This window comes from Pectinophora gossypiella, chromosome 6, assembly GCF_024362695.1.
Source record: "Pectinophora gossypiella chromosome 6, ilPecGoss1.1, whole genome shotgun sequence".
NCBI classification, from domain to species: domain Eukaryota; kingdom Metazoa; phylum Arthropoda; class Insecta; order Lepidoptera; family Gelechiidae; genus Pectinophora; species Pectinophora gossypiella.
In genome coordinates, this window is record NC_065409.1 from 354,752 (window position 1) to 380,273 (window position 25,522).

General features: G+C 38.7%; 1 protein-coding gene across 1 annotated transcript in view; it reads left to right on the forward strand.

The window, feature by feature from the left end:
• Positions 1-25,522, forward strand: part of LOC126367579 (uncharacterized) — a 60,272-nt gene that overhangs the window by 24,367 nt on the left and 10,383 nt on the right. The window contains exons 3-7 of the mRNA XM_050011164.1: positions 341-428; positions 10,053-10,103; positions 16,302-16,423; positions 16,697-16,915; positions 17,283-17,441. Of these exons, the coding sequence (XP_049867121.1) occupies positions 341-428; positions 10,053-10,103; positions 16,302-16,423; positions 16,697-16,915; positions 17,283-17,441 (639 nt within the window). The remainder of the gene's footprint in view (positions 1-340; positions 429-10,052; positions 10,104-16,301; positions 16,424-16,696; positions 16,916-17,282; positions 17,442-25,522) is intronic.

Sequence of the window (25,522 nt, forward strand, 5' to 3'; positions counted from 1 at the left end):
TGGCAGCAACTATGTCTGTGGTACAAAACCAGACAATAGTGAAAACTACAAAAACGTTGCATTTTAGATAGATATCTCCATTGAAACAATGTGGGGAGAATTGTTCGAATTAATTTACAAGCCGCGGCCCGCGTCGGTAATTGTGCATAAGTGCCTATTCATCAAGTGCCTTCAGATAAAGCTTTTTCAAGGCTGTTTGTGCAATAACATGTCTTTGTCTTTAACTTTGAATCAGTAGCAAATTATTTTACCACATCTTAAATTGAAATTAGTATTTTTCGAGTCAGTTCACATTAATTACCAATTTCATTTCATTTATAGCAATTATTATTGGTTTCAGCGCTCGCAAGTCGGGGCAGTTCTCGGACGTGGGCGAGGAGCGCGCGCGCAGCCAGCAGGACCTGCGCCAGCAGCGCTCCGCTTCGCTAGTGAGTACCATTCACAGTGAGATATATTGTTATAGTAATCTTCTATTAGATTAACTCGCATGCAGCTAATAATTTAATTAACTTTTTGACCGCAAACAAATTGCTTGAAGCAAATTATAAAAATTGCAAGGAAATTATTCTACCTAGATCGAGTAATATTATCTCACAGCAAGTACTTACTTAGCTGCGAATAATTTTATAGTTTCTTGCAATTTATACAGGGCTAGTGTATAAAAATAAACATTATTTTGCCGCAGACTGTGAGAAACGATGCACTTCGCTTACGACACTCGTTATCACTGCATATTAACGAGTACAAATACAACCAATACCATTATATATGATAATTAAACTTTTTAAGTAAAATTATTAACCTAATTATGAAAAAATATTTAAATTGTTGCAGTAAATAAGACATTGAAAGTGCCACAAACAACTTTTTCTTTTCTTATGTGAAAGTATATTTGATACCGTTAATTAACTACTTACTTAAGTATTAAAATAAAACTTTATACAACAACGAAACAACAACTTCGAATAACCAAATTGAATAGTGCACAAATGATTAATAGCAGTAATATCAAGATTAACTTAATAGTGGTATTGAACTATTAGTAATGTTGTGAGATACAATAAACATGAAATGCGTGGGCGCAGCAATATGTAGGACCGCCTTGAGTGCCGCTGCGAGTGATGGCGTGTTGCGGTATGTCACATGCAGCTGTTACATACCCCGTCATGATATTCGGTATATTACTGTCGTAAACATCATAATAACAGCCAAAGAGATTTCAAACGGAATCTTCTTTGGAGTACCAGCGTTCATCTATCCCAACATGTTAACTTAAACTACGTAACATAAAATAGCATCACGCCTGTATCTCTGAAGGGGTAGGCAGAGGTGTATAGTATACTCATACTTCCACTCCTTGCCAGCTACGTTTTAGTCTCATATAACATGGGGTGAGATAAACACAAATCCTGGAAACCACGTGACATCAATTATCTAAACATGAATTAAAAATTATAAAGTGGAATTTAGTGGTATAAAGCCCAAGCCGGAATTCGAACCCGGGACGAGAGCTATCATTTGCAAAACGTTCTTTTCAATTCGTATTTTGATTAAGCAACTCGACTTTTATGTATCAGCATCCAACGCCTTAGACACAATCTCTTTAGTCGACTATGTCATGTCCAGTCTGATACATGGTAATGATATCTACTGAATTGCATGTTTGATACCAATTCCAAATTCCTCCAATGTTTACACAACGTTAATTTCGTTCTTGACCATAATATATCATGAACCGCGTGCGCAGGTAAACATGAAACGTAAGACGTATACGTACGTATGTAATTACGCCGACACCCTGCAATTAGAAGGAATTACAGTTCTACAATGCACTGTTAATGTTACTAGGTCAGCATAGATCATGATCGCTCAAGAACAAGCGAGAGATGAATAGTCCACAACATGAACACAATGACGAGATCGCTCTGACAAGCTGTTGACATTGTGACTTAGTATTATTATCTGTAGCCCCACACCGCATTGTGACTGTCGACTACCTATTTATTATCATATCACATGCTGTGGTACTCTATCAAAACAATATACATATCATGATCATGATGCGGCATGTTTCTTCTATCATTTAATAACCTCGAAAGCTCATCGCTTTTGAAGCGAAACATTAAACTTTCGATTTCCGCGGACGTGTAGTAATATCTAAGAATAGAATAGAAAACAAACCATTAATGCGTGTCTCTTGAATAATTATTTATGAGAGTTAATCTTGTTCATGCTTCAACAAATTCGACTTATTGTATATCTACAATACAATTGTAATAATATATGGCCAATATAATTGTATATAATATATGGCCGGGGAAATTCGTCGAATAACTACTCATATAGCTCTTCGCCATTCAGAAGGAATTTATTACTTTTTCAGCTCAGCCAGAATTTGAATGAATCATTTCCTCGTTACAACACTTGCGTACATTAGTCACTGACAATCCTCCATACTCTAGTACCTAAAACAAAGGCTGAAAGACAATAGTTTGTTTATGGGTTTGTTTACATCTATCCCCGCACATGCGTAGTCGCGGTCCGCGAGAATGAGTCACCGTGTGACAGACAGCCACCGCACCGGCGCAGGCGCTTCGCCCACCGGTGATCATTGTAATTAACCATGTCAAGTGCGCGTTGGGCAACCTGCACATAAATATCTTGTCTATAGCGCAGTACAGAAAGGGTGTAAGTATCATCTCAATTGTTACCTAACGACAATTTGGGTTGCTTACGATTTACGCTTTAATTAGTTACTTCATTAAGTTTGTATTGAAATAATTATTCACAATCATGAAATATTGGCACTTAATGATTGTAATTTAACAATCACGGAAACAAGGAAATCGCAATTTCGAAATGTGCATAAATCCGATTGCGGCAGCTATCGGAAAAAATCGCTCAAACTATAGATTGGAAAATTAAGCTATTATTATTCCTTTTAATCTATATAGGATATTTCCATTCCAAGACCGTTTCGAAGTCGACAGCATTTATTGTTCTTTATAGCTAAGCGAAACAGTAAAAATATTTCTGTCTATAACTGCAGAACTATCTAATACTTAGGTCCTTCACATACCGAGCTACAAATAATTGGAATTACAGTGAAGAGAATATAAACAGCGCTAGCTAGTAGACGCTCCCGGCTGCGCTCGGCAATTGAAAGCGAGCGATTGCTTCCGCGAATCATCGGCGATCGTTAGTCCGGGAATCTTGAACTGCCTGCCAACGGCCAAGTAGACGCTGCTGGCAAACAGGTTCTCAAATCCGCGCCCACTTACATACGATTGTTTATAATGACTGGTACTTGTCTATACGTAAATGTATAAACTCATGTCCCGGGAGGACAAAAGTTGAAACGGCCACAAGTCGTTAGAAAGCCTCCTACAATAATGTAAAATATTTTAAAATCCTATACGATCATAAATTTAAATCACATACACATATAGCATCACGCAGGCAGAGGTGATAGTGTAATAAAGTACACTCACTCCTCCCCAGTTAGGATTAAGTTTCATGTACTTAATAAATACTTAGAGGTCGAGCTTACTGCCGTTAACCGGGCACAAATCCTCGAAATCACATATCAATTATCTATGAACAAACATGAATCCAAAACTTTTTAAAGTTGAATTCAGTGGTTTAGAGCCCGAATCAAGCAATTTTTTAATCGTTTGTTATTCTTATTACAAAATTCTGTCAAACATGAATAATGTGAAGTAGGCATGTTGCCTTGCTAATGATACTTAAGTAATATTCGATATGTCAAGTTCAAGAAACCACTGCGCACATGCTAACATTTAACTACTTACTGGTGGTGACTACTACGTACAATTTAGTGAAAAATATCAAAAAAACAATTTAAGCAGTAGGTAGTTATTTAATTTCCTAATTCCGTCACGGAACTATCGCACGCCAGTAATTATTACCACCAATACATTGAGCATGCGCAGCCGTGAAAAATAATGTGCTTTTATGTACTTACACGTCGTACTGCTCAGTCTACACTCGGGTGAGAGCCTTCAGCGCTCCCCATTTGTCCGGCCAAGTAGTTAATGCCATCTGCAGCAAATCTACAATAAGTCACGTCAAAAAAAAAAACCAGTCTTCACTCACCTATCTTAGGCCCATAATAAACCGAGACGCAATTACCACCTCGCTGTCACCCAGGAAATAAAGAAATAGACAATAGTTTCAGCAGTGCACGAGCGCCGCAGGGCGAGACAGCAATCGTCATAATTATAATTAAAGTTACAGTTTTGCTCCCAATTAACGACTGATGTATTAATTACCGCTGAAATAGCTCGTAACAAACAATTGTAACGTGAAATTGACAGAAACTTGCTCGACTACTCGTACACATGACGTGACACATGATGTGCATACATGACTTCTATACTCATGTTAATATTTATTAACACGAGTATAAACACATAGACAATAAATACAGAAAGAAAGAAACGTTTATTTATTTAATACACGAGTATTCGAATATCTTTCTAACTCTTTGGCAAGGCCCCGTATCCACCAAGAAAGAAAATAGAAAAAGTTTTCGGCATTCAAATTATGACTGAGCTCCTATGGTAACTATTGTACATCAAGGAGCAGATCAAACAAGTAAGACGCGGTTGTGAATAGAGAACATACACGTTCGAAATCGGTAAAAGCTGACAAAATACTCGCCTGTTGATCAATTGTGTAGGGGACATTATAGACAGTTATCGACGGAGTAGCTTTGACGTGTAATTGTATAGATACGTTACGGAGATTGCTTTCATAGTCGATCAAAGTCTAGCAATAAGGCATCTAGCGATGCCTGCTAACTAGGTACTAAATGTAACTGTAAGTACTTTTGTGTATTTCAATAAAAGTACCAGATAGCACGACGGTTTTATTTTTGAAATTTCGCAATAACTATTTATGTACAGTCAGAAAGAAATAGTTAATGACAGTCAAGATATACGTATAGTTAGCAACATCCAGAATGTCCAATAATTAGGGACGTTCAAGGTGGCCGCTTAGATAGTAACACTCTAAATGACCAAAAACATCGGCAACTGCGTGTTCAAAAAGTTGGCAACAACCTAATCGTCCAGATTCACGAGACGTTTACAATGTCAAATACTTCGGCTCAATTATGTCGTCGTAAATATGACACTGCGCCAATAGTATTCAAGCAGTCAAGATGTTCAAAAATATGATAACGTTTTCGAAAAATGATCTTGACCTCAACTACATACGACTTATATTTGAATCAAGCAGACATTAAACAAAAAAGAATGAACTAAGACTGTATATTTATGCATATTTCGTCCATTGCAAAAGTTTTTATAGGTAAGTACTGCATGTCTGTCCCTATTTGCTCCTGAAGTCCTGACTGTACAAGAAAAAAGTATAAGTTGTGCAAGAAAAAAACAATTGCCAAAACAGAGGTTGCTACGCTCGATTAGTTCTGATTGACACAGATATAAGAGGAAATAAACTAAACTATTATTTGACTAACAATTGCTTTGCCGCTATAAAGTTAGTTTATTACTATCTTTTGCAGCATTTTAGTTGTGGTTTGTCACCCTATAAGAGGCAAAATAATTCTACCATAAGAAACGTCGAAAAAGAAATGGTTTATCAAATGAGGATCATCCGTTGTAATAATTTACAAAAGTTCAGCCCCATAATTCTTGAAATTTCTTTCGCGGTACGAACTCGAAAAAGGTGGCACTGCATTTGTTATCTGATAACATTGTCTCATTACGCTCTCTTTATATATTGGTGTATATTTCATAAATAAATAAATTGAATTCAACGTTTAACCCTTTCACGGACAGAGACCATGGGTCATTAATGGTTCATAATAGGTAGTATGACACTCCTTGGAATCGGAACGTCCATAGACGTTCTGTCCTTGAAAGTGTTAAGAACTCTATTTCACATTTTATTCCTACAGTTCTTTCCTATTTGTTTATTCACTGATTTCTTCACCAAATGCGCTAGCAATAAATTCGTTTGCAATTTTACTAGTAGTTTCCCCAATCTTCGCAGCGAGTAAATTCAACTGTAAGTATTTAGAACAAGCGCCACAGAAAGCGAAACCTATCTTTTTATCTTTCCTTGTTTGTAGAGTAAGTGGGCTGCAGTATCACGGGCTGATAATCCCGGTAACGAGCGTGCGCCCGCGCAGTGCACACAGATCCGATCGATGCTAACACTAAACTATTGTTTACGCTGGTCTAATTGTAGTTTCACTATACTGCTAATTAGCACTAAGTAATGCTAACTATTGCTAAGTACTGCTAAGTACTACTTAGTTGAATAAAACAGATAAAGCTCAGCGATTAAGAGCAAGCTTTTATGGAAATGACTTCTCGTTTTTATATTCTCGTTGTGAAAAGGTTTTGTAAGTTTTATCCCATGATTTCTAAGTATAATCAATTACATATGTCTGTGTTTGAGAAATATGGTTTAAGCATGCTTAACCTTTCTGTACTATTCTTTTTGCGTATGTGCTTTTTGTGACATTAAGCACAATAAGTACGTAAAATGATATTAATGTAAGTACTATTAAACAGAACGACCTGTTTAGTACAATTAGTGATTATATTTCAGTAAAGATAACATGTTACAATCGCTTCAATGCGCGGCGCGGTAAGAATTAGATCTGTCAAAGTACGTCACCTAGTGTTGTGACGTTCATTAGCAGTGACGTGTCAGCCGAGATTAGGTTGATCGATTATTTTTTATTAATAGTACTTACATATAAACGCGCCTTCGTAATCTCTATCTCTATTGCGTTGGTTAGAGACATGTCTTCAGAACATGTCCAGCAACCACTTTCGGTGTGTTGTGTGTTGGTATCTCAGAATAAAATAAGTCACCAATAAACCGCTTGCAATCCAAAAAAATACAGAATAGTACAAATGCTAATATAATGCCCAATATTAGTTACGAGTATTATGCGGGGCTGGCTTATTGATCCACATTACATGTTATTATAATATCGCATGCATATGCAGCGCCCGCGCCGGGTCAGCGACGCTCGTGGGGGCGGCGGGGGAGGGGTCGGCGTGTTGAAAGCGACCCCGATCGACTGTAATTAGTCGTAAACTGTTTACTTAGCGCTTTGGGAATCAGACCGCCCTGGCTGCTATCAAGAAAATTATACATGAGACTATCTTTACGGATTCTGATTATGGGACAACCGAGTCGCTTTACAGTCACGGCGGGTATATGCCTAACTTCGAATATATGATAATGTTTACTCAGGGCAATATCTCACTAGGACGCCCCGGTGTTACCACCACGCATATCGGTCGCTCCGCCATCGCGCATGCCCAATTTGATCGTATGGAACCGTCATACTCGTATCAAATTCTGAATGTGGAAGCAAATGGCCTGACAACTGTTATTATTATTATTTTTTTACGATGGCGACGGTTATCGAAAAGACTGGAAAGAGTTCGCACAGAACCGGGATAATTGGAAAGACATGGGGGAGGCCTTTGCCCAGCAGTGGGATCACACAGGCTAATAATAATAATATTTTTTATTCATATTTTGCATTTGTTGACAAGCTTGCACGCTACTCTTTAAACGTTAATTAAACTTATAATGGAGTAATATATACGTGTTATGTTACCGTTATGCAATCCAAGTAACGGAAACGATTGGACAGCCATAATATATGTTTTGCGATAACCGTGTCAGTGAGGCGCGACAACCATGTTGAAACGAGTTCATTAGACACCTCTAATTAATACCACATGAATGTAACATTTTTAAGAGGATGAATAGTTTTGTATAGTATACTGTTCTAATCGTGTTAACATCACAGTGGGCTCGCCCATTATAGACAGCGATACGGCTCACCACCAGTCACGTTAGTCTAACAGAAAGCTCGGTGAGGTTTGGGTGCTTAGATGTCCTACCTCTGACTACCCCATTAGGACATAGTCGTGAGCGTATGTTATGTTATGTGATCTTATCAGTGTGGCTTGTAAATTAACATACATACTTACTGGTAATGTCTGTTGGCCTGGGTAGGGCTTCTAAACGTCACGAGAGTCACGATCTAAAGGTTTAGATTGGCATAAAGGCGGCGATTGAGTGAAAACTTACCAACCAATTAATTCTAGCTAGATTAAACTGAAGCGCCTAATTGATATTTTGATAATAAGCGTAGCACACCCTGAGAGTTGATTTTTAACACTTTCAAAGACATTACGTCAATGTTAAGTATCATATTATTGTGAATAAAAGACCAATGACCAGTGGTTGGTGTTCATGAAAGTGTTAAACAAATTGCTGATGTATACCGATAAACAATTACTAAATCTATTCACATTAAACTGCAGATTTCATTAACTTAATCATATATTAAAACGATCCCATTAAAATTTCAATACAATTTAATGGCTTCAATAAATTTTAAATAAGAATTATTGGCACCGATAAGTTGTTCCTCGTGAGTTTTACGATCAATGGTCACTGCGCAGCCGCCGCCAACTTATACGGCGTTATTGGTTCTACGTACTTGGATAGGTTTTATTGTCGGATCATATACAACCGGTATACAACCATTGCTGGGAATCAAACAGCGCAAATATAGCAATCGTGAAGACTGAGAATTGCACTGAAGCAACTCTACATTAGATTGGAACATAATTATGTGTAAACTCACGCCCGTAATCCCTAACGGGGTGGACTACAAGTATATAAACTGCCTATATACGTCCCACTGCTGGGCACAGGCCTCCCCTCAATCAACCGGAGGAGGTATGGAGCATACTCCACCACACTGCTCCACTGCGGGTTGGTGCAGGTGTTTTTACGTGCCCCCCGAAGCACGGAATCATCTTACTTTTTCGGACAACCAGGTGATTCAAGCCTGAAAAGTCCTTACCAAACAAAGGACAGTCTCACAAAGTGATTTCGACAATGTCCCTATCGGGAATCGAACCCGGACCTCCAGATCGTAAGCCTAACGCTCTAACCACTAGACCACGGAGGCTGTTAGGACTACAAGTAACCAAAGACAACTCATGCAGCCACTGTTGATACGAAGGCCTTAAATTTATATAAATAATGAATTTTATGGTGACAAGGGGTCAGCTTATCTCCCACAAAAATGTTCATCATGTTCGAAAGGACACAATCCCTCTTTCGAGTGTTATATAGTACATACATAAACTCACGCCCGTAATCCCAAATGGGGTGGGCAGAGCCACAAGTAATCAAAGACAACTTGCAGCCACTGTTGATACGAAGTCCTAAGATGGATATGATGAACCTTATGGTGATAAGGGATCAGCCTATCGCCCATAACATTAGTCCATCATGTTAGAGGACGCAATCCCTCTGTCGGTTTTTACGACATGCCCGGGAAGACAAGCAGCTGAACGTGTTCTATGTTTTTTATTTGCTCCCAGAACAGCATAGAAGTTATATAGTAAGTTGAAAAATAATCTGTTTTTTCATACTTCCCGGTTGCACAGGGAAAGATGCCAGTATTTCGCTACTGCTTTGCTAATCAATTTTTTTATTCTATTTTATTTACATGAGAACGTATCTGTGGTGTAAATATTTCATTACAATTTATAATATGAAACTATTTAGATTCTAATTGGCGGTATAATATCTCGCGTGCTCGACAAGTATTATGTCTTAATTAAGCAAAGGTCAGTCACCTCCGAGGAATGCCAGGTATCATATTCACACGATAGTAAAACGAATGCCTGTGTAAATAAGACCTTATTAACATTATATGCATTATCTCCAATATGATAATCGGCTTACAAAAAAGAAAGTAAAATGATGTAAAACTGTAGTAAATTTTGTTATAGAATGTTATAGAAGTTTTTCTCCGCTACTCACACACACAATTTCATCCTAAACGGAATGAAGATCATATTTCAAAGTCCATGTTTTGATGATGATGTGTCAGGATCGAAGCAAATGAAATTCCATAGTCTCTGCTTACCCCGGTGGGAAATAGGCGTGAGTTTATATATGTATGTTTTAATAACAATAATATAAAAATATCTGTTTGTTTGTTTCAGCAAACCCTGGAGACTGGCGGCGTCGGCAACCTTGAAACCCTGGAGGCCAAGGTCAGTGACCTCTACCACCCACATAGCCGAAAGCACTTTTTAACAGATTACCTAACCTAACCTAGCCTAATCTTTATAAATATGTCGTCAAAGTCTCTGCTTACCTCAAATATGAATAAACTGTTAATATCTCCTATAAAGTAAATTATAGGTACTTAAGTAATACTTAAATTAAATCAGGTATACGTAAGATACACGATTCTGCAAAAAGGTATAAACTCGGAGAAATTGTTCCTAATATAGTCTTTATAGCTTCAGGTAATTGCTCGTATTGGAAAACGAGTGCAAAAACTAAACGAACTATATCTACAATCGGCGTAATGACCGCGTTTTTGTTCCGTCACTCGTAAATCACGGCGGACTATCAGCACACTTCATGCGCGCGCGCTGCGCCGTACAAAAGACATCAACGCGCGCCACGCGATAATGACTTTATTTTAAAACAACCGTGGCTAATGTCTCGCTTTAATTTCATAGATATTAGCCGTTTTTTATTAATAGATTTAAGTTACAACAAAAAATGCTGCAAAAAGTTTTATAACCCATAAAAAAAGTAAAATTCAATCTTCCGGTATAGATAAAAATCAAAATGTATTTCGAATGGTTATAAACTGCTTTTAAAATATGTCATTTTACTTGTTTGCAAACAACACTTTACATGTTTATTAATTATAAAAAATAATAACAGCCAATAAAAGCTTACGGGCTAAAGTAAGAACTACATGTCTATTATAGCTCGACCATCACCTGTAGCATATAATACCTACCCTGCGCACTGTCATCACATGACATCAAGATAACGCGGGCTCGTTCATACGGTCTTAAATGGCTCCGACGGTGTCGTCGTGTAAATCAGTTAGCATCGCAATTTGCGCCGGCGTCGATAGATTTAAACAACGAACGTTGCGCAACGCGACAAAAAAAAATATATAAAGATTTTTTTTGTGTAAATTTAGGTAAAGTTATAAATAAATGTTACACACATGTGAAACAGTGGGGAATCATCACTACATAACTCAAATTGTTCTATCAAAGATTCACAATCAGTTAGGTACAACGTACTAATGTATACATTACCTAACAAAGTGCCATTGGGACAGTAAGCACGATGTAGCGGTAACCACGGATCGGTAGAGAGAGGTCACCAACTTGCTCATGAGCTGTCATGTGCCGTTCACGGGAATAACTCAAAAACTCTTTAACAGTAAGGACACTGGCTGTTTGTGTTTTTCAAATTGTTCTTTCTTGTACTGTGATCTTATTTGACTAAAGATTAGGTAATAGAGCTTTTTTACATATGCTTTGCGCCTTGTTACGGCCGGGAACGTTACCAAAGTTCCCACTTTCACATTCCCCGGAACGGCACATCACTGCTTACGAGTCAAGTCAGTAGCACGTCACTGATGTAGGTCATTTCTTTAATTGATCTAATCCGGAATACACTGAATTATTTAAACATCGAAACATGTCAGGATCGAAGCAAATGGAATTCTATAGTCTTACCCCGATAGGAAATAGGCGTTAGTTTGTACATGTACTTAAAAAACATCGAAAAACTGGATTCGTTTTTTACATAATACTTGTAACAAAGTCAATTTTATTGTAAGACATTCTAAAATTTAAATAGCCACATTGGCAGGACACTACCACATACTACCCAATACGGTATTTGACCGGGTCAAAGATAAATTATAAAATGCTAATCTAGAAATAGAAACCAGTCTAACGTGATCAAAAATCAATCTCATTTCACTTTTCCACGTTTTTTCGAATTTTATTTATGAATTAAGTAACAATGAGTACGACGTTTGACCGCTTTTATTGATGACGTCACAGTACAGTATTTCCATACAAACTCCAAAGAAAACTTTGGTTTCGACGTTTCGTAAAAAGTATCTCATTTGACTAGGTTGTCAAGTAGCCTTTTTAATACCCACACCGAGACATCTAAAAATAGAGGTGAATAAATTGTGTATAAAGCTGATACACTGCTCATACCTATACGAGGTGTAGCATAATGTTACATCAAGTATGTGCGAGTGTTAGCGCTGATATCACTTTCCTAGCACTTGACACTGTCCGTGTCTTCTGACATCATACGATAGCATGCTTTATGCGAGTGTAAATATTATACCAACGTTCGTTATCCCCACTGTAACAGGCACTCATTACTTGTCGGATAACACTCGTAGCTGTTTCATTCGAAATGCATAAGTAATTACCGGGGAGTCACTAATACGTGGATTACAAAGCGACTTTGCAGTCTACGTTGCCAAAAGCGAAAAAGAAAACGATTGTTCTGCTGTATAATGTCCTAATTAATGTGTAATAATGTAATTTTGAAGAAAACAATGTAGGGCAAAGTAGGAAAACTAAATTGAAATACTTAGATATACGTAAAATATACGCGACGTGCGCGGCGTGCCGGCGTGCGTGTATGAAGCAGGCTCGAATCAAATTGAAATTTTCTTCTGCTTACCCAGGTGGGAAATAGGTGTGAGTTTATGTATGTATGTATAAAATATACAATAAACTACACATTTATCTAAAATATATTTTTGCTCCACGAATGAATTGTGTCATGTACTTACTTACATACATACTTTTTCATACACCGCATATATATATGTCCCACTGCTGTGTACAGGCCTCCCCTCAATCAACCACATTGTGTCATGTAGTTTTGTAAAACCACAACATAGAACTAAGAAGGAAAACTGCATAATATATTGTTGTCGATAAAATGTAAAATATACATAAAATTAAGCATTCATAAAATTATTTGCGTTTTTTTTTTTTGATTAAGTATTTATTTATTGTTGAAAACATATTACTGTATATATGCATAGTTATAGTATAGGTATACTTAGCATCCCGCAACGTATGAGTGTACGTGCCTACAATAAACCAGTTACAATTTGCCGTCTAACGAATCACAGGTGTGTTATTTCTCTCCTTACACATCAAATACCTATCATTGGCGACGAGGCGGGCTTCGCGTGTGCAATAAAGGAGATGGGTGGTGTTACACAATATTACAATTAAATCGCATTGATTTGGTTTGTCTCAACGCAATATTCGGCTATTGTTACAGGTTGTATTCCAGCAATAAAGCATAAGTCAAACACATAGATGGACGAAATAATCGGTAGGATAGGTAATTCGCAACAAGACGCAACGTTTAAATAAAGATTGTAGTGTTCCACTTTGTCGTTGGTGCATATAAATTTCTCGTAAGTGAATAATGTGCGGCGGTGGCAGCCGCCTGTTATGACATGCATATGCAATTACCAGGGATTTATCTCCACGGGCGAACGTTATCTGCGCGATGATCGGACATGTCAGCCGGTCGGCCCGACTGTCGGCCGGTAACACTAATATACAATTTGTTAAGGGGTTTAAAACTGGTACTTACTCTAGTTATTAATTAAAACCTTTTTTTATCCAATTTTGAAAAGGAGGAGATCCTCAAATTATTTTTATATTCTAACCCGCACTTCTAACACCAGAGAAGCGAGGTGGAGTATGATTCATACTCCCTCCGATTGATCGAGGGGGAGGCCTTTGCTTAGCTGTGGGACTTAGTAGACTGTATGAAATTCTGATTACTAAATAAAGTCAGATCTAAAAGTAACGAAATGGATTTTATTTTTTCTATTTATCTTATTTTTTATCTATTTTTTTTTATATACTTACTTTTTATCTTATTTATGAATTTTAATTAAGAAGTACGTAATAATAAGTCCGACATTTTATCATGTTTTTCGATCCAGTGTGCTTTTTCATACAAATTAAAAGTAACTAATTTGACTAGTTGGAAACTACCCTATTTATGATGTATTTTTTTCAGTTTACTTTTATTAATGCACTTAATCTGATCTGTCTTGAAGAAAATCTATTGATACAGTGGTAGATCCTAGATCGCATGTCGCTAGCGATGATTGAGCGTCTGTGCGCGCATATCTGGCTTACACCTTCATTACGAGCTGATAACATCGCCGCCCGCGCAGATTTGCGGCGATACTTGCACGCGGGCGGGAGATAGCGCGCGTTTATAATGATAGAGCCTGCGCAGGCGATTGATAGCGACACGGTAGAGGAGGACCACTGATATAAAGTTAATCAAAATGTTTTGGGATGTTAGTATTTTATCGCACGAGCCCGTGGCACTGGCGGTGCTTCTCTCAGCCGCAGTAATAATATGCTTACTTGGTTCTAATACATTTTAATATTCTAATTAGCTTGATTCATTACATCGGTTTAATTTTTTTTTGTGTCACGTTATTCCCATTTCAATAAAGTCTTCCTACGTTATTTCGACTTCCTTAATAAATTATTTAATTTGTTCAAACATACCTCTTAATTTACATTCCACTCATTCCTTCTGTGGGCAAAGTAAAAGGAGCGTCGATGTGACTGAGCATTGCGCACGAGTGTTCCTTCCTAGGTGTGGCGGTGTGGAACGGAGCGGCGCGGCGCAGGAGCCGCGACCAACGACCGCTTCCGAGGAGTCAAGCCTCGCCCCCTCGCAGCCTAACTTACCATTACCTGTAATTATATCACACCAATAACTACGGTTATGTAACATTATACGCAGTACTTAATAAATATCGCAGAGTACCAGGTATTATTAATAACCTGTCATTTATACTCGAGGTAAAAATACCTATTCAGCATTTTAATGATTACCTAACTAATGACTATCAAATAGCTCTATAGCGCTAACGAAACAATTCTTGAACATTTCAACAAAAGTACTCATACCAATTTATTTTTCTCTTATTCTCGTGTGGGTTGTGACGTTGTGAGATCAATGACCGACCTCATCAAAAACCATTTACCAACCACCACCAATTCACCAGTCACTAATTTATTTAAGTATATTAGTTTTTTTTGTCTCCCACATGTTTTACAAAAACTTCTAGAAATATCTACAGGTCGTACGCTGTCCTACTGCAGCCCTTCAGTATCCTCTAATGTATAGTTAGTGGAGGCTCTCCATTCCCCTCATTACCGGCCGTTAAGCGCGCGCGCCGGTAAGTGCCGCACTAAGCCGCGCACCACCTGATGCCAATAATCATAAACTGTGACTAGCAACTTACAAACAGCAACCAACAACCACCTCTACTACACCTTGCCATAGTAATAGAGATGAGTAGGTTCACTCCTGTGGTTCGCTCGATATAAGCCCAGGAATCATACGTACAGAAACGTGTGATATCTGAATACCCAAACTATATTAGGTTCTCTGTTAGCTTCACTGCGAGATCAGACAGACATAACCCACGCCATTAAAAAACCTTTCAGCTATCTACACTTGTACTAGGATACTTATGTAGAATAAAAAAAAAAACAAGAATAAAAATATCAAAGAAAGAATCAAAACCAAAAATGAAGAATCAAAATAGTGACTAGTTATTAGCCCATCGCTGATATAAAAGTCTTTAGTTACAGAGTCGATTTCTGTGACAAGGTGGTGTATTTTCATAACTTCTAGCTCTGCGGAGAGAAGCGACTCCATGGGACAATAATGACAGTAAGCTTTCACACAAAAGCCTTTCCAAAAATGGAAAACAGTCTTCTTTCATAACGGCTAATAAAACAGCGAAGAAAATTCCTTTTTCGTAACTAGTTACGAAGCCCTGGTTACGAACTTGGCTGAAGGGGCTTGAGTCTGTTCACAAGCCCTTATTATAGTGTGCTTGCTGTCCTCTTTATACTATGTCACTATCGCACTGAGGTATACAACTTCCCGACACTACGTAGCAACTCTTTATTTACCTTGTAATGGTCGTAACGGCAACTCGCAAGCTTTACAACCGTCCTGCTAAACAACAGTATTACCTTATAGCTTAGACACATTCCAACGACGTAGGTTGTTAAGTTCCCTACTTCCTATCTATTTACTTCTGTTAAACTACTATAAATACATTGAGCTACTATAAAAATAAGTTGTTTGTTGTTGATATAGATGTACTTATCGAATATCTACTCGTTTATGTTTACTAACGTCGCGTGGAGACGAGGCTTTGCCTGGAGGTAGCCAGCCGTCACGGTCAATATCTTCCACCAGCATTTGTCACTGAGAAACCACAGATAGATATAAGTACATAAAACGTAACAGGTTATATGTACTTATCTTAAAATAGTAACCTTACTTATAGTAATAAAAAGTTAAAAGTGATTGGTTGTCAACAGATGGCGAGTATAGAAGTGTCACTGGCGGGGTCGCGGCGGAGGAGCGCGGGCGCACGTGACGTCACTCGCGAGTTCGACGCGCTGCGCAACGCGCTCACTGACAAGGATGTGCTTATACAGAGGTAGGAAAACTTTCAAAACATTCATTGTTATTATTAGCTTGAGGTATTACAACTTTTCTGTTCCAATTTTTTAATTAGTTATACATATTCTTTTTCAAACCTTACCCTTAACGTATTTTATCTATTATCCGTTGAATCCTTCACACGCATTCAGCCTCGCACAGTTTTGTACTAAAACAAAGATTGGTTTTCATGCAAATGTTCATTCGTGTCATGCGAATCACTAAAGAACATGAGGGGAACCATAACCTCACAACCAAACTTACCCTATAGCCTCAAGAAGCAGCTGAGCGCATCTCTAAGCGCGGCGCGTCTAGCTGCGCAGGCGTCGTGTCCACCGCGCAGTGCGCGCGAGGAGGGTGCGCCTACGCTGTCAGCCGACGAGCGGCGCGCGCTCGAGGACCGCGCCGCCAGCGTACGCGCCGACCTCGACGCACGCAGGAACAACATACAGGAGCTGCGCCGTCGCCTCGAGAAGACACACGTCACTGAGTAAGTGTTCACGACGACATCTTGAATACGATTAAGCTGCTATTCTCGAGTCCTGCATTGCACCATATTGTTACTTGGTTCTGGATCTGTTCTATGTTTGAATATATTTTGAACATTCAACATCTATTAAACAGTTAGGTGCTTAATCCGCTCCTGTAAAGTAGATTTTAAGTAAGTATACGTAGAGTAGGTATAAGTAAGTACTTAATTTATTTTTTCAACCTATAATACTCGTAAATAAGTATGTGTAGATTAGATAAGCCTAATGAGCAGCATTGTGAACATACCTCTGATTACAACCAATGTTACTCGAAATTAGTTTGAAAAATGCCTCAACTCGACCTAATCCTTGTCTATGCCTCCACAGCAACATCGACACGCGCATCCAGCAGGCGGAGCTGCAGTACAAGCTGGGCCGCGAGGAGCTGGAGCTGCTGTCGCTGGGCGAGCAGGCGCGCGCGCTCGCGCAGCTCATCGAGCAGGCCGACGCCGCCGCCAAACGCGCCGACACGCCCACGCTCTACAGGTTAGTACAACACACGTACGTGCTGTCCTGACTGCTTCATAGTCGCTAAAGTTCGTAGTCACATGGCAGGCTGCACGAGTATTTCAATTTTACAACAAAAGTAGGTACTTACTGTACTTACATCTTTTTCGCTAGCCTGTATATTTCAAGCATTTATGGGGAAAGAGCGTGCTAGGTAAAAGAAACTTTTCACTTGGCATAAGACGAGATTAAAACTATTGAAAGTTATATAGGTGTAGAGCTTCTGCGTAACAAAAATAATTATGTGGAAATCTATCAATCTCATTCGCATCCCCATCATTCAATATCGAGATAGTTTTATCGGTGTGAGAACGATTATGTAGATAATTGCGCACAATCTTCAAAATACCTTTTTCAATCATGTTCGGGCTGATAATTAGCCGTTATCGTCTCCAGCGGAAATTAACCATTGTGTCGGGTTTCCGCGCTCCACACCACGCCAGGAGGTACATGCCACAATGGGGCGCCCAACATTTTGTAATTTATTTATTTATTTATTTAAAAAAGTACAACCACATCACACATATTGAGCTTATTCCATAACTTAACTAGGTATTCTGACTGATATGTGTAACAATAACGGTGTACATAGCACTCACAATGTATAAACTAATTTACATAAACTAATATAATTATAAACTAATTAGCAGAAAGGTTATTAAACTTAATGAAACTAAACTAAATCAAAACATACAACTTTGGTGGTAGACTTAAAATCTTAACTCAAAAAGTGTCGAATAATTTTAGACCTGAAACTGTGTAACTTGTCATGAAATATGTCCACATCAATTCCAGCATTAATATGATTATACTCCTTAAGCATCCTGACAGTTGGTGACTGTTGGCCCAAATTTGTTCTACAAAAGGGCGTGTAAAATAACCTACTAATTTTATTCCGGGGATATCTTGAGGGAACAGAAAGGGAGGAACACTCCGGAAGACCACCGCACTGTATATGACCATTAAGAATTTTATGCAAGAAACATAGATCAAGTAGACGTCTACGATCGTATAAGGAAATCATACCAAACTTCTTAAGACGGTTTGGATAGGGTTGTCTGTGAGAAAAATTAGTGGTGCAAAATGCTAAGTGTCTGGTAAAGGCTCTTTGCACACTCTCAACGCGTTGGGAAGGTGCCATATATATAGGGTTCCAACTAACACTAGCATACTCGAGATGGCTGCGGACTAATGAATTATAAAGAAGTATTTTGGTTTTTGGATTTTTAAAGTCCTTGGTATTTCTTTTCAAGAAACCCAGCATCCGAGCGCCTTTCTTAGCTGAGGTCTCAATATGCGGATTGAAGCTGAGCTTCTTGTCAAGAATGACGCCTAAGTCTTTGATCTCTTGGACTTCCTGAAGCATCACACCACCAATCTCGTATGCAGTATTAAGAGGTCTTCTTTTCCTAGTAAATTTAATGTGGAAACACTTCAGTGCGTTAAGAGACATGCCGTTCTGATCGCACCAAAAACGAATACTATTCAGATCCTGCTGTATAAGCGCTGAGTCAGCAGGAGACTCCACTGTGCCATATATTTTCAAGTCATCTGCGAAAAGAGACTTTTTGCAGTACCTTATCTGACAGGTAATATCGTTAATAAAGATCAAAAAAAGCATGGGGCCCATTATGGACCCTTGTGGGACACCTGACAAGGCGTAATATGTCGTTGACTGGTACCCCTCCGCGACAACATTCTGGGGTCTATTGTATAGATACGACTCAAACCACTTCAACAGTGGCCCTCCCACTCCCTGTAGATGCAATTTATGAATCAACAAAGAGTGGTCTACCCTGTCAAAGGCACTGCTAAAATCAGTATAGATCGCATCAACTTGATGCCCTTTGTCTACTTCTTTACAAAGGTCGGATATATATGGCACAAGATTAGTCAGAGTTGAGCGCCCTACCCTAAATCCGTGTTGATCTTCAGATATTGAAATATTAATAATTGATGTAAGTTTGGAGTATAGGAGACTTTCAAATAACTTGGAAAAACACGACAGTATAGAAATTGGCCTGTAGTTTTTAACATCTGATTGGTCACCTTTTTTAAAAATTGGGACTATTCGTGCCTTTTTCCAGTCATCCGGGAAGATCCCTGTTTTTAGCGAGTGGTTGAAAATAAATGATAGAGGAAGTGCCAGTACATCACTGCAGTGCTTGACAAATATCGGAGGGATACTGTCTGGGCCCGACCCTTTTAAAACGTTTAATTTTTTCATCGACCGGTGGACCTCTCTTTCAGTAAAAACTATTTTTGATATTAAATCGGTGTTAAAACTGTCGGAATCATCAGTGGTGAAATTGACGCAAGTTGGAGGAATAGTGGAATAAACTGATCTAAAGTGTCTCGCAAACATATTTGCAATATCCAGGCCAGATTTAGCGGAATCTTTACCTAGATGCATTTGAGCCGGCAGCGTAGAGTGACCTCCACGTTTATGCTTTATAAAAGACCAAAATAATTTGGGATTTTTAGGAATGTTAGATTCTATGCAAGACTTGTAATTAGTGTAGCACTTATCATAGAGTCTGTGGCAGCGATCACGAAGCAAATGATATTCCAGTTCGTCACGTGGATTACCATATTTACGAAAACGAAGTCTTATTTTGTCTTTCTCTTTTAAACAATTGATAAGCGATAGTTTGAACCAGGGGGGATGATGAGACTTTTTAATCAATACTTTGGGCACATGTAACTCAATCGCACCTATTAGATGATTGTACAAAATTTTTATCATGTTATTAACGTTTTTACAACCAGATAATTCACCAAACCAGTCAACATTTTTAAGTTTACTTTTAATTGATGTGTAGTCAGCTTTGTAAAAGTTATACTTCATAGTGCGATTGGGGCGAATATATTGTAGTCCGGTATAGGGGATTGACAGAAGTAAGACAGGGTGATTAGGATAACATTTACTGAGAATGTTGGGAGGACAAGTCACATATGCTCGAGGAGTAATTCTAATTACTAACGCAACTTTACGATTCTATTGTGCTCATCCTAAAAACTTGCAACATTTGCTAAGTATCTACTTACTTAGGAAGTAATAACGTACTTACCTATACGAACAGCTCCTTGCTACACCAAGCATTTCTGATTATGACAATCTATCAGAGGACCTGGATGTTAGGAGCCATAGTCGTTGAAAGCAGCAGATACTAATCTACTGCGTGCCGGATAACTTTAGAATATGCTGTCAGACAAGAGAATGACACAACCTAATCCTTATTACTTAAACAATTTCAACCGTCAGACTTACCAAGTATTTAACGTACCTGACGGTCTCCAGAGAGGTCGGGTCCTACATAATAGACACTTGCGTCACGCAGGACAGGTTTACACGTTAGCCAGGCTTAGTGGGAGGCACGGCCATACAACGTGACGAACAGCCCGAACCAGACCACTCCGCCGTCCTATGAGTAATAAACAAGCCTTCTTGTATGTACAAGGTCATAAATAGCTCACATCGTTTAGAAATTGTTGGCGTTTGCTAAGCAGGAACACGTAAGTTACCTAAGTTATAGACATGGAAATGCAAAATACACTGTTACTTAAATAAACCTCCTAGTATATCAAATCTCTCTGATGTCCGTAGTACATATGCTAGTAGCTTTTGTATAAACTTGTAGCACTACAGCTGGATATAAACTCACGATCAGAGTACTCCTATCAAAGAACAAGATATCTCGTTTTGCTCTACGTTGCTTCAAAACAACCTAAATTCACAAATTATCACCGCCGCTAATGCTGGCTAAATTACCTTAAGTATTTCTTGTTGCAGCTTCTATCTGCTATATTATCGTTTGAATCGCATAATTTCTTTGTTTTTCTACAATCAAACAGTTGCATGTTAGGAGTCCAACGTGTAAATCGTGTCGAGACGTTAATGTTTTATTTGGGAGAGGCGTGAAGATGTCAGATAGTGGATACAAATCGTCGGTAATTGTTGCCTGCATCGCCGCCGCTTTGTTCTCGACACACGCTTTCTATCCCGCCTATCTTTGGGAAGATCTTACCAAAATGTATATAATTTACTACTGGGAGAGAGTGAACACCCTTCCCTAGCCAATTTTTGTTATTTGCATAATAATATCGTGGTAAATATTGCACCTTAGGGGTGTGTTTTTTGAGTTTAAGAAGCTGGTTCACAAATATATTTTTTCTTTCGAATAGATTTATGTTGTTAAGTATATGTTGCAAATATTTTTGCGATAAGTAACATATATTATTAGCAAATAGAAACAGTTTAAAGACTCTATCAGAAAATTAAGTGGGACTAAACTTCGACATGCAGTAAGTTCTTCTAGTAATGTTTGTAAGTGATCCATTAAAGAAAAACCTATTACTTACTTCTAGTACGATTGTAATCAAATTAACTAAATAGTTTCAATTACAAATTAAGTGCTTGCTTATTACGCAATAAATTACGAGAGAATTAATTCAACACGGTTTGAATAATTCTCTCTTGAGCAGTAAAAGCAATATATCAGTCCGCATCGGCTCCCACGGCGTCCAGGAACTGCCAGAACAATGCGGTCTTCGTTCTATTACTACAATATGCCGCCATCTTGGATTCCCACGACTACGGTCTGTGCGTATGCGCATTGCGTGAGAGTCCGAGACACTGACCTAAATATAACGCATCCTCGTATTATGCGGCAGTTTTGTAACTCGTTTATTATTCTACTGCAACGGTGTGGGCCTTATTTGTATTCATGCTTGATGTTTGAGGCTGATTCATCTGGCTGTTTACCAGGTTTGACCAAAACAAGCCTTTCCTAACGGTAATTAACATTTATAAGCCAAGTATCCTCAGGATGTTGTCTTAAAATTTCTGGGTGAAAGTCCTTAGCGCTTCTAGTTTTTCCAACTAAGTAGGTTCCTAGTGAATTCGAGCCCTCAAAATGTTACGTAAAATATATTGCTTAACTTCTTTGGAAATATATTGATTTACATCTACTCGTTTTTTGAAGCTGCAACACGACTTAGACATCGCGTGACAGCCTCTAGTCTATATTAGCATATTGTTCATTAATGTTCATGCGTCAATGATGTCGGCTCCCATCAACACGTAAACACGGCATCACACACTGGGAACGCAGCCACCTCCTTCACTGTCGGCGCAGGCGCATCCCACGATCCACACTCGGTGGAGAATGCCCTCCGTAATATTAATTGCTCAATCCCCCGCTAAAATGTAACTCGTATAAGGTTTTTTGTTGATATTTATTTATTACTGGCACTGTAGCACCCTGTCTAGCAAAAATACTCGCAAAACATTACTCTCGTTCCGAGGCAGTTGGGTAAAAAGCTCGATCATATGTGGGCAAGTAAGTATCTACTTCAATGTTCACGTCAAGAGTCAAGAAGCAACTATTCTGAAGAAAAAATAAGCGCTAATGTTAAAAATACATATATATTCTGCATTTCAGACAAAAACCAGTAAAAGATTGTTCAAGCGCAAACCCTTAGTCGCTTATCTTCCAACAATACAGTTACTGTAAATGCCTATTGGAAGCAGTCGCGTTAATGAGAGTTTTTATAACTATTATCGTTATTAGCAAAGTGCCGCCGGCGGGTCGCGGTGTTAGGTACCGTTGGCCGGTACTGGGTACCTGCAGCACTGTGATACCTGTGTACCTATGGTACAGCTGTACTGTGCCTGCAGATGTCGGGAACTCACGCGATGCTCCGCCGCCCTCGTGGAAACCCGCTGTTTTTACGACCAATTCATTGATGATCCAACCGCTAATCAATCAACCACCTGAATGGATGTTGGCAGAACACGTTTTTTACTCTTCTTGTGAACAGTTATAAAAGTTTATAGTCGCGTGTACTAAGTTAGACTTTTGTCAGTTGGTATGACTGAATATATTTCATATGATGCGAGTAGTTTTTATCACTAAATATAAAATTAATGGAACTAAATTGCAACGCGTGGGTAGGTAATAGAAAATGTTACAACAGATACTTAGATAAATTAGTTTTATCTCACGAGATAATAGTCGACACGTAGAGAAGCTTGTACCATTGTAGTTTACGACGCAATAAACTGAATAACGAAATGTGCAAGTATAAACTTTATTAAAGAAAATAAAAGGCGAAAGTATTTGCTGTCGGTTTTAGCGAAAGGATGGTGTTAAACGCAACCGTAACAATGGACATGCTACAAATCTTCTCTAATGAATCGCTATAAAAGAAAGTAATTAAAAAAAACATTTCTCCGGTCGGCAAGAGGACTGCCGATTTGGTGCGTGGTGTGGGTGTGACGTCATGACCGGTCTCTGGTGGTGTGGTGGACAGGCAGAGAGAAAATCTGGTGTTTGATTAACCCGAGGCTAATGGTTACATTACGAATGAATAAATAAACGCTTTACACACCTTTACAGGACATTTGTAAGGAAACTATGCCTACTTGCGCGGTGTTAAATAGTACCTTTCAATTCCATTACTTCATTTACTCCAACGCTTTTGATATACGTAATTACAATCATATCTGTTGTGTCTTTAACCAATCCGAACCAGATAAGTCTTCTCTAAGCTTTATATGACAAGCTGTATCCTTTTACGACATATTTATAGCTAAAGCAATAATTTCTATAAGAATTAAAACATAAACATTAAACATCTCAGCGAAACAAACGTCAACTTAAAATAATGTCCGACCCATGTTTGGACGTGAAGCGTCTCTAAGCTTCAAACATAAATATTTAACAGAATCCCGACTGGAAGACAAATGTGGAGCGCTCGATCAAGAAAATAATTTTCTATAAACCCGGCGACAGCTCGAGGTATACTAAAATACAAGTAGCTATCTATATCTGTTGCGTATGTTTTATTTTATGACACACCAGTACTTAATATCCTGGGAACCCGGCGGGGTCAATCGTTCGCCACTATTGGATAGCCAAACGAACACTAACAATTTATAGAAAACAATAACCGTACATTCTCACGACTCCACAATTTCCTAGCTCCCAGTCTATCCCATAATCTGACGCCGCTCAACTGTCCACTGACAGGGGAAATTCAACCATTTGCGGTTACGATAAGAGGCGTGTTAGAGTGGGACTAGTCTGGTATAATCGCGCAGTGTGTCATGTGCGCCGGCGCAAGATTGCGCGCCATATCGGGAGCGGATAAATCAACATCTTTACTATTGATGCGAGCCCGCGGTAACTGCATATTGCTATGTTTAATGCATCAGGCGTCGCGGTGAAGATGTGCCGAGAGCTTAGTTTGTTTGTACTTAATTTTCTGCATTTATGACCTCCCGCTGGGAAATAATACATATGAAAGTACAATTTCGTAAACAAAACATCTCTTGATGGTTTTGTAGTGCTTAAATTAAATATTCCTTCATTGTACTTATACCTACTTGTTGCATAAAACGTTAGTATGATTAGTGATAATATTATTACTTAATAACAAACAGTTAACCGATGCTCTCAATGTCCAACCGCAAATCCTTGCTATGAAACCCACACCCATTAGATCGCACTCGCTATTACACGCTCAGAGGCCGCAGTACTTATCATAAACAAGGCTTAACTCCCGGCTTTGCCCGCCTTTCGTATCCTGCGATAATTACTGGTGAGATTGTCGGCCCGGTGGGTTGGTGTATACAGCTTTATTTATTACTATTACTCGCAGTTTGATCACTTCCCAACGACTAATGCCGTGAAACTCGTTAGGTACCTTCCATCATTAATTAGAATGTTAAAGCCTTCAGAGAATCTTTTCTGTCTTTATCTTTTAGCTGATAAGTTATTGTATGTTATTGGAAGTATATTATTTCGATGACTTCTTCATAGTATCCACCTTAGAACAAGGCCAGGTCTGAGTAACTATCTAATTTACATTTCTACAGCATACTTCATTCATTCCGTGAGGTGACTAAAACATACATACATACATAAACAGCCTATTACACGTCCCACTGCTGGGCACAGGCCTCCCCTCAATCAACCGGAGGGGGTATGGAGCATACTCCACCACGCTGCTCCAATGCGGGTTGGTGGAGGTGTTTTTACGGCTAATAGCCGGGA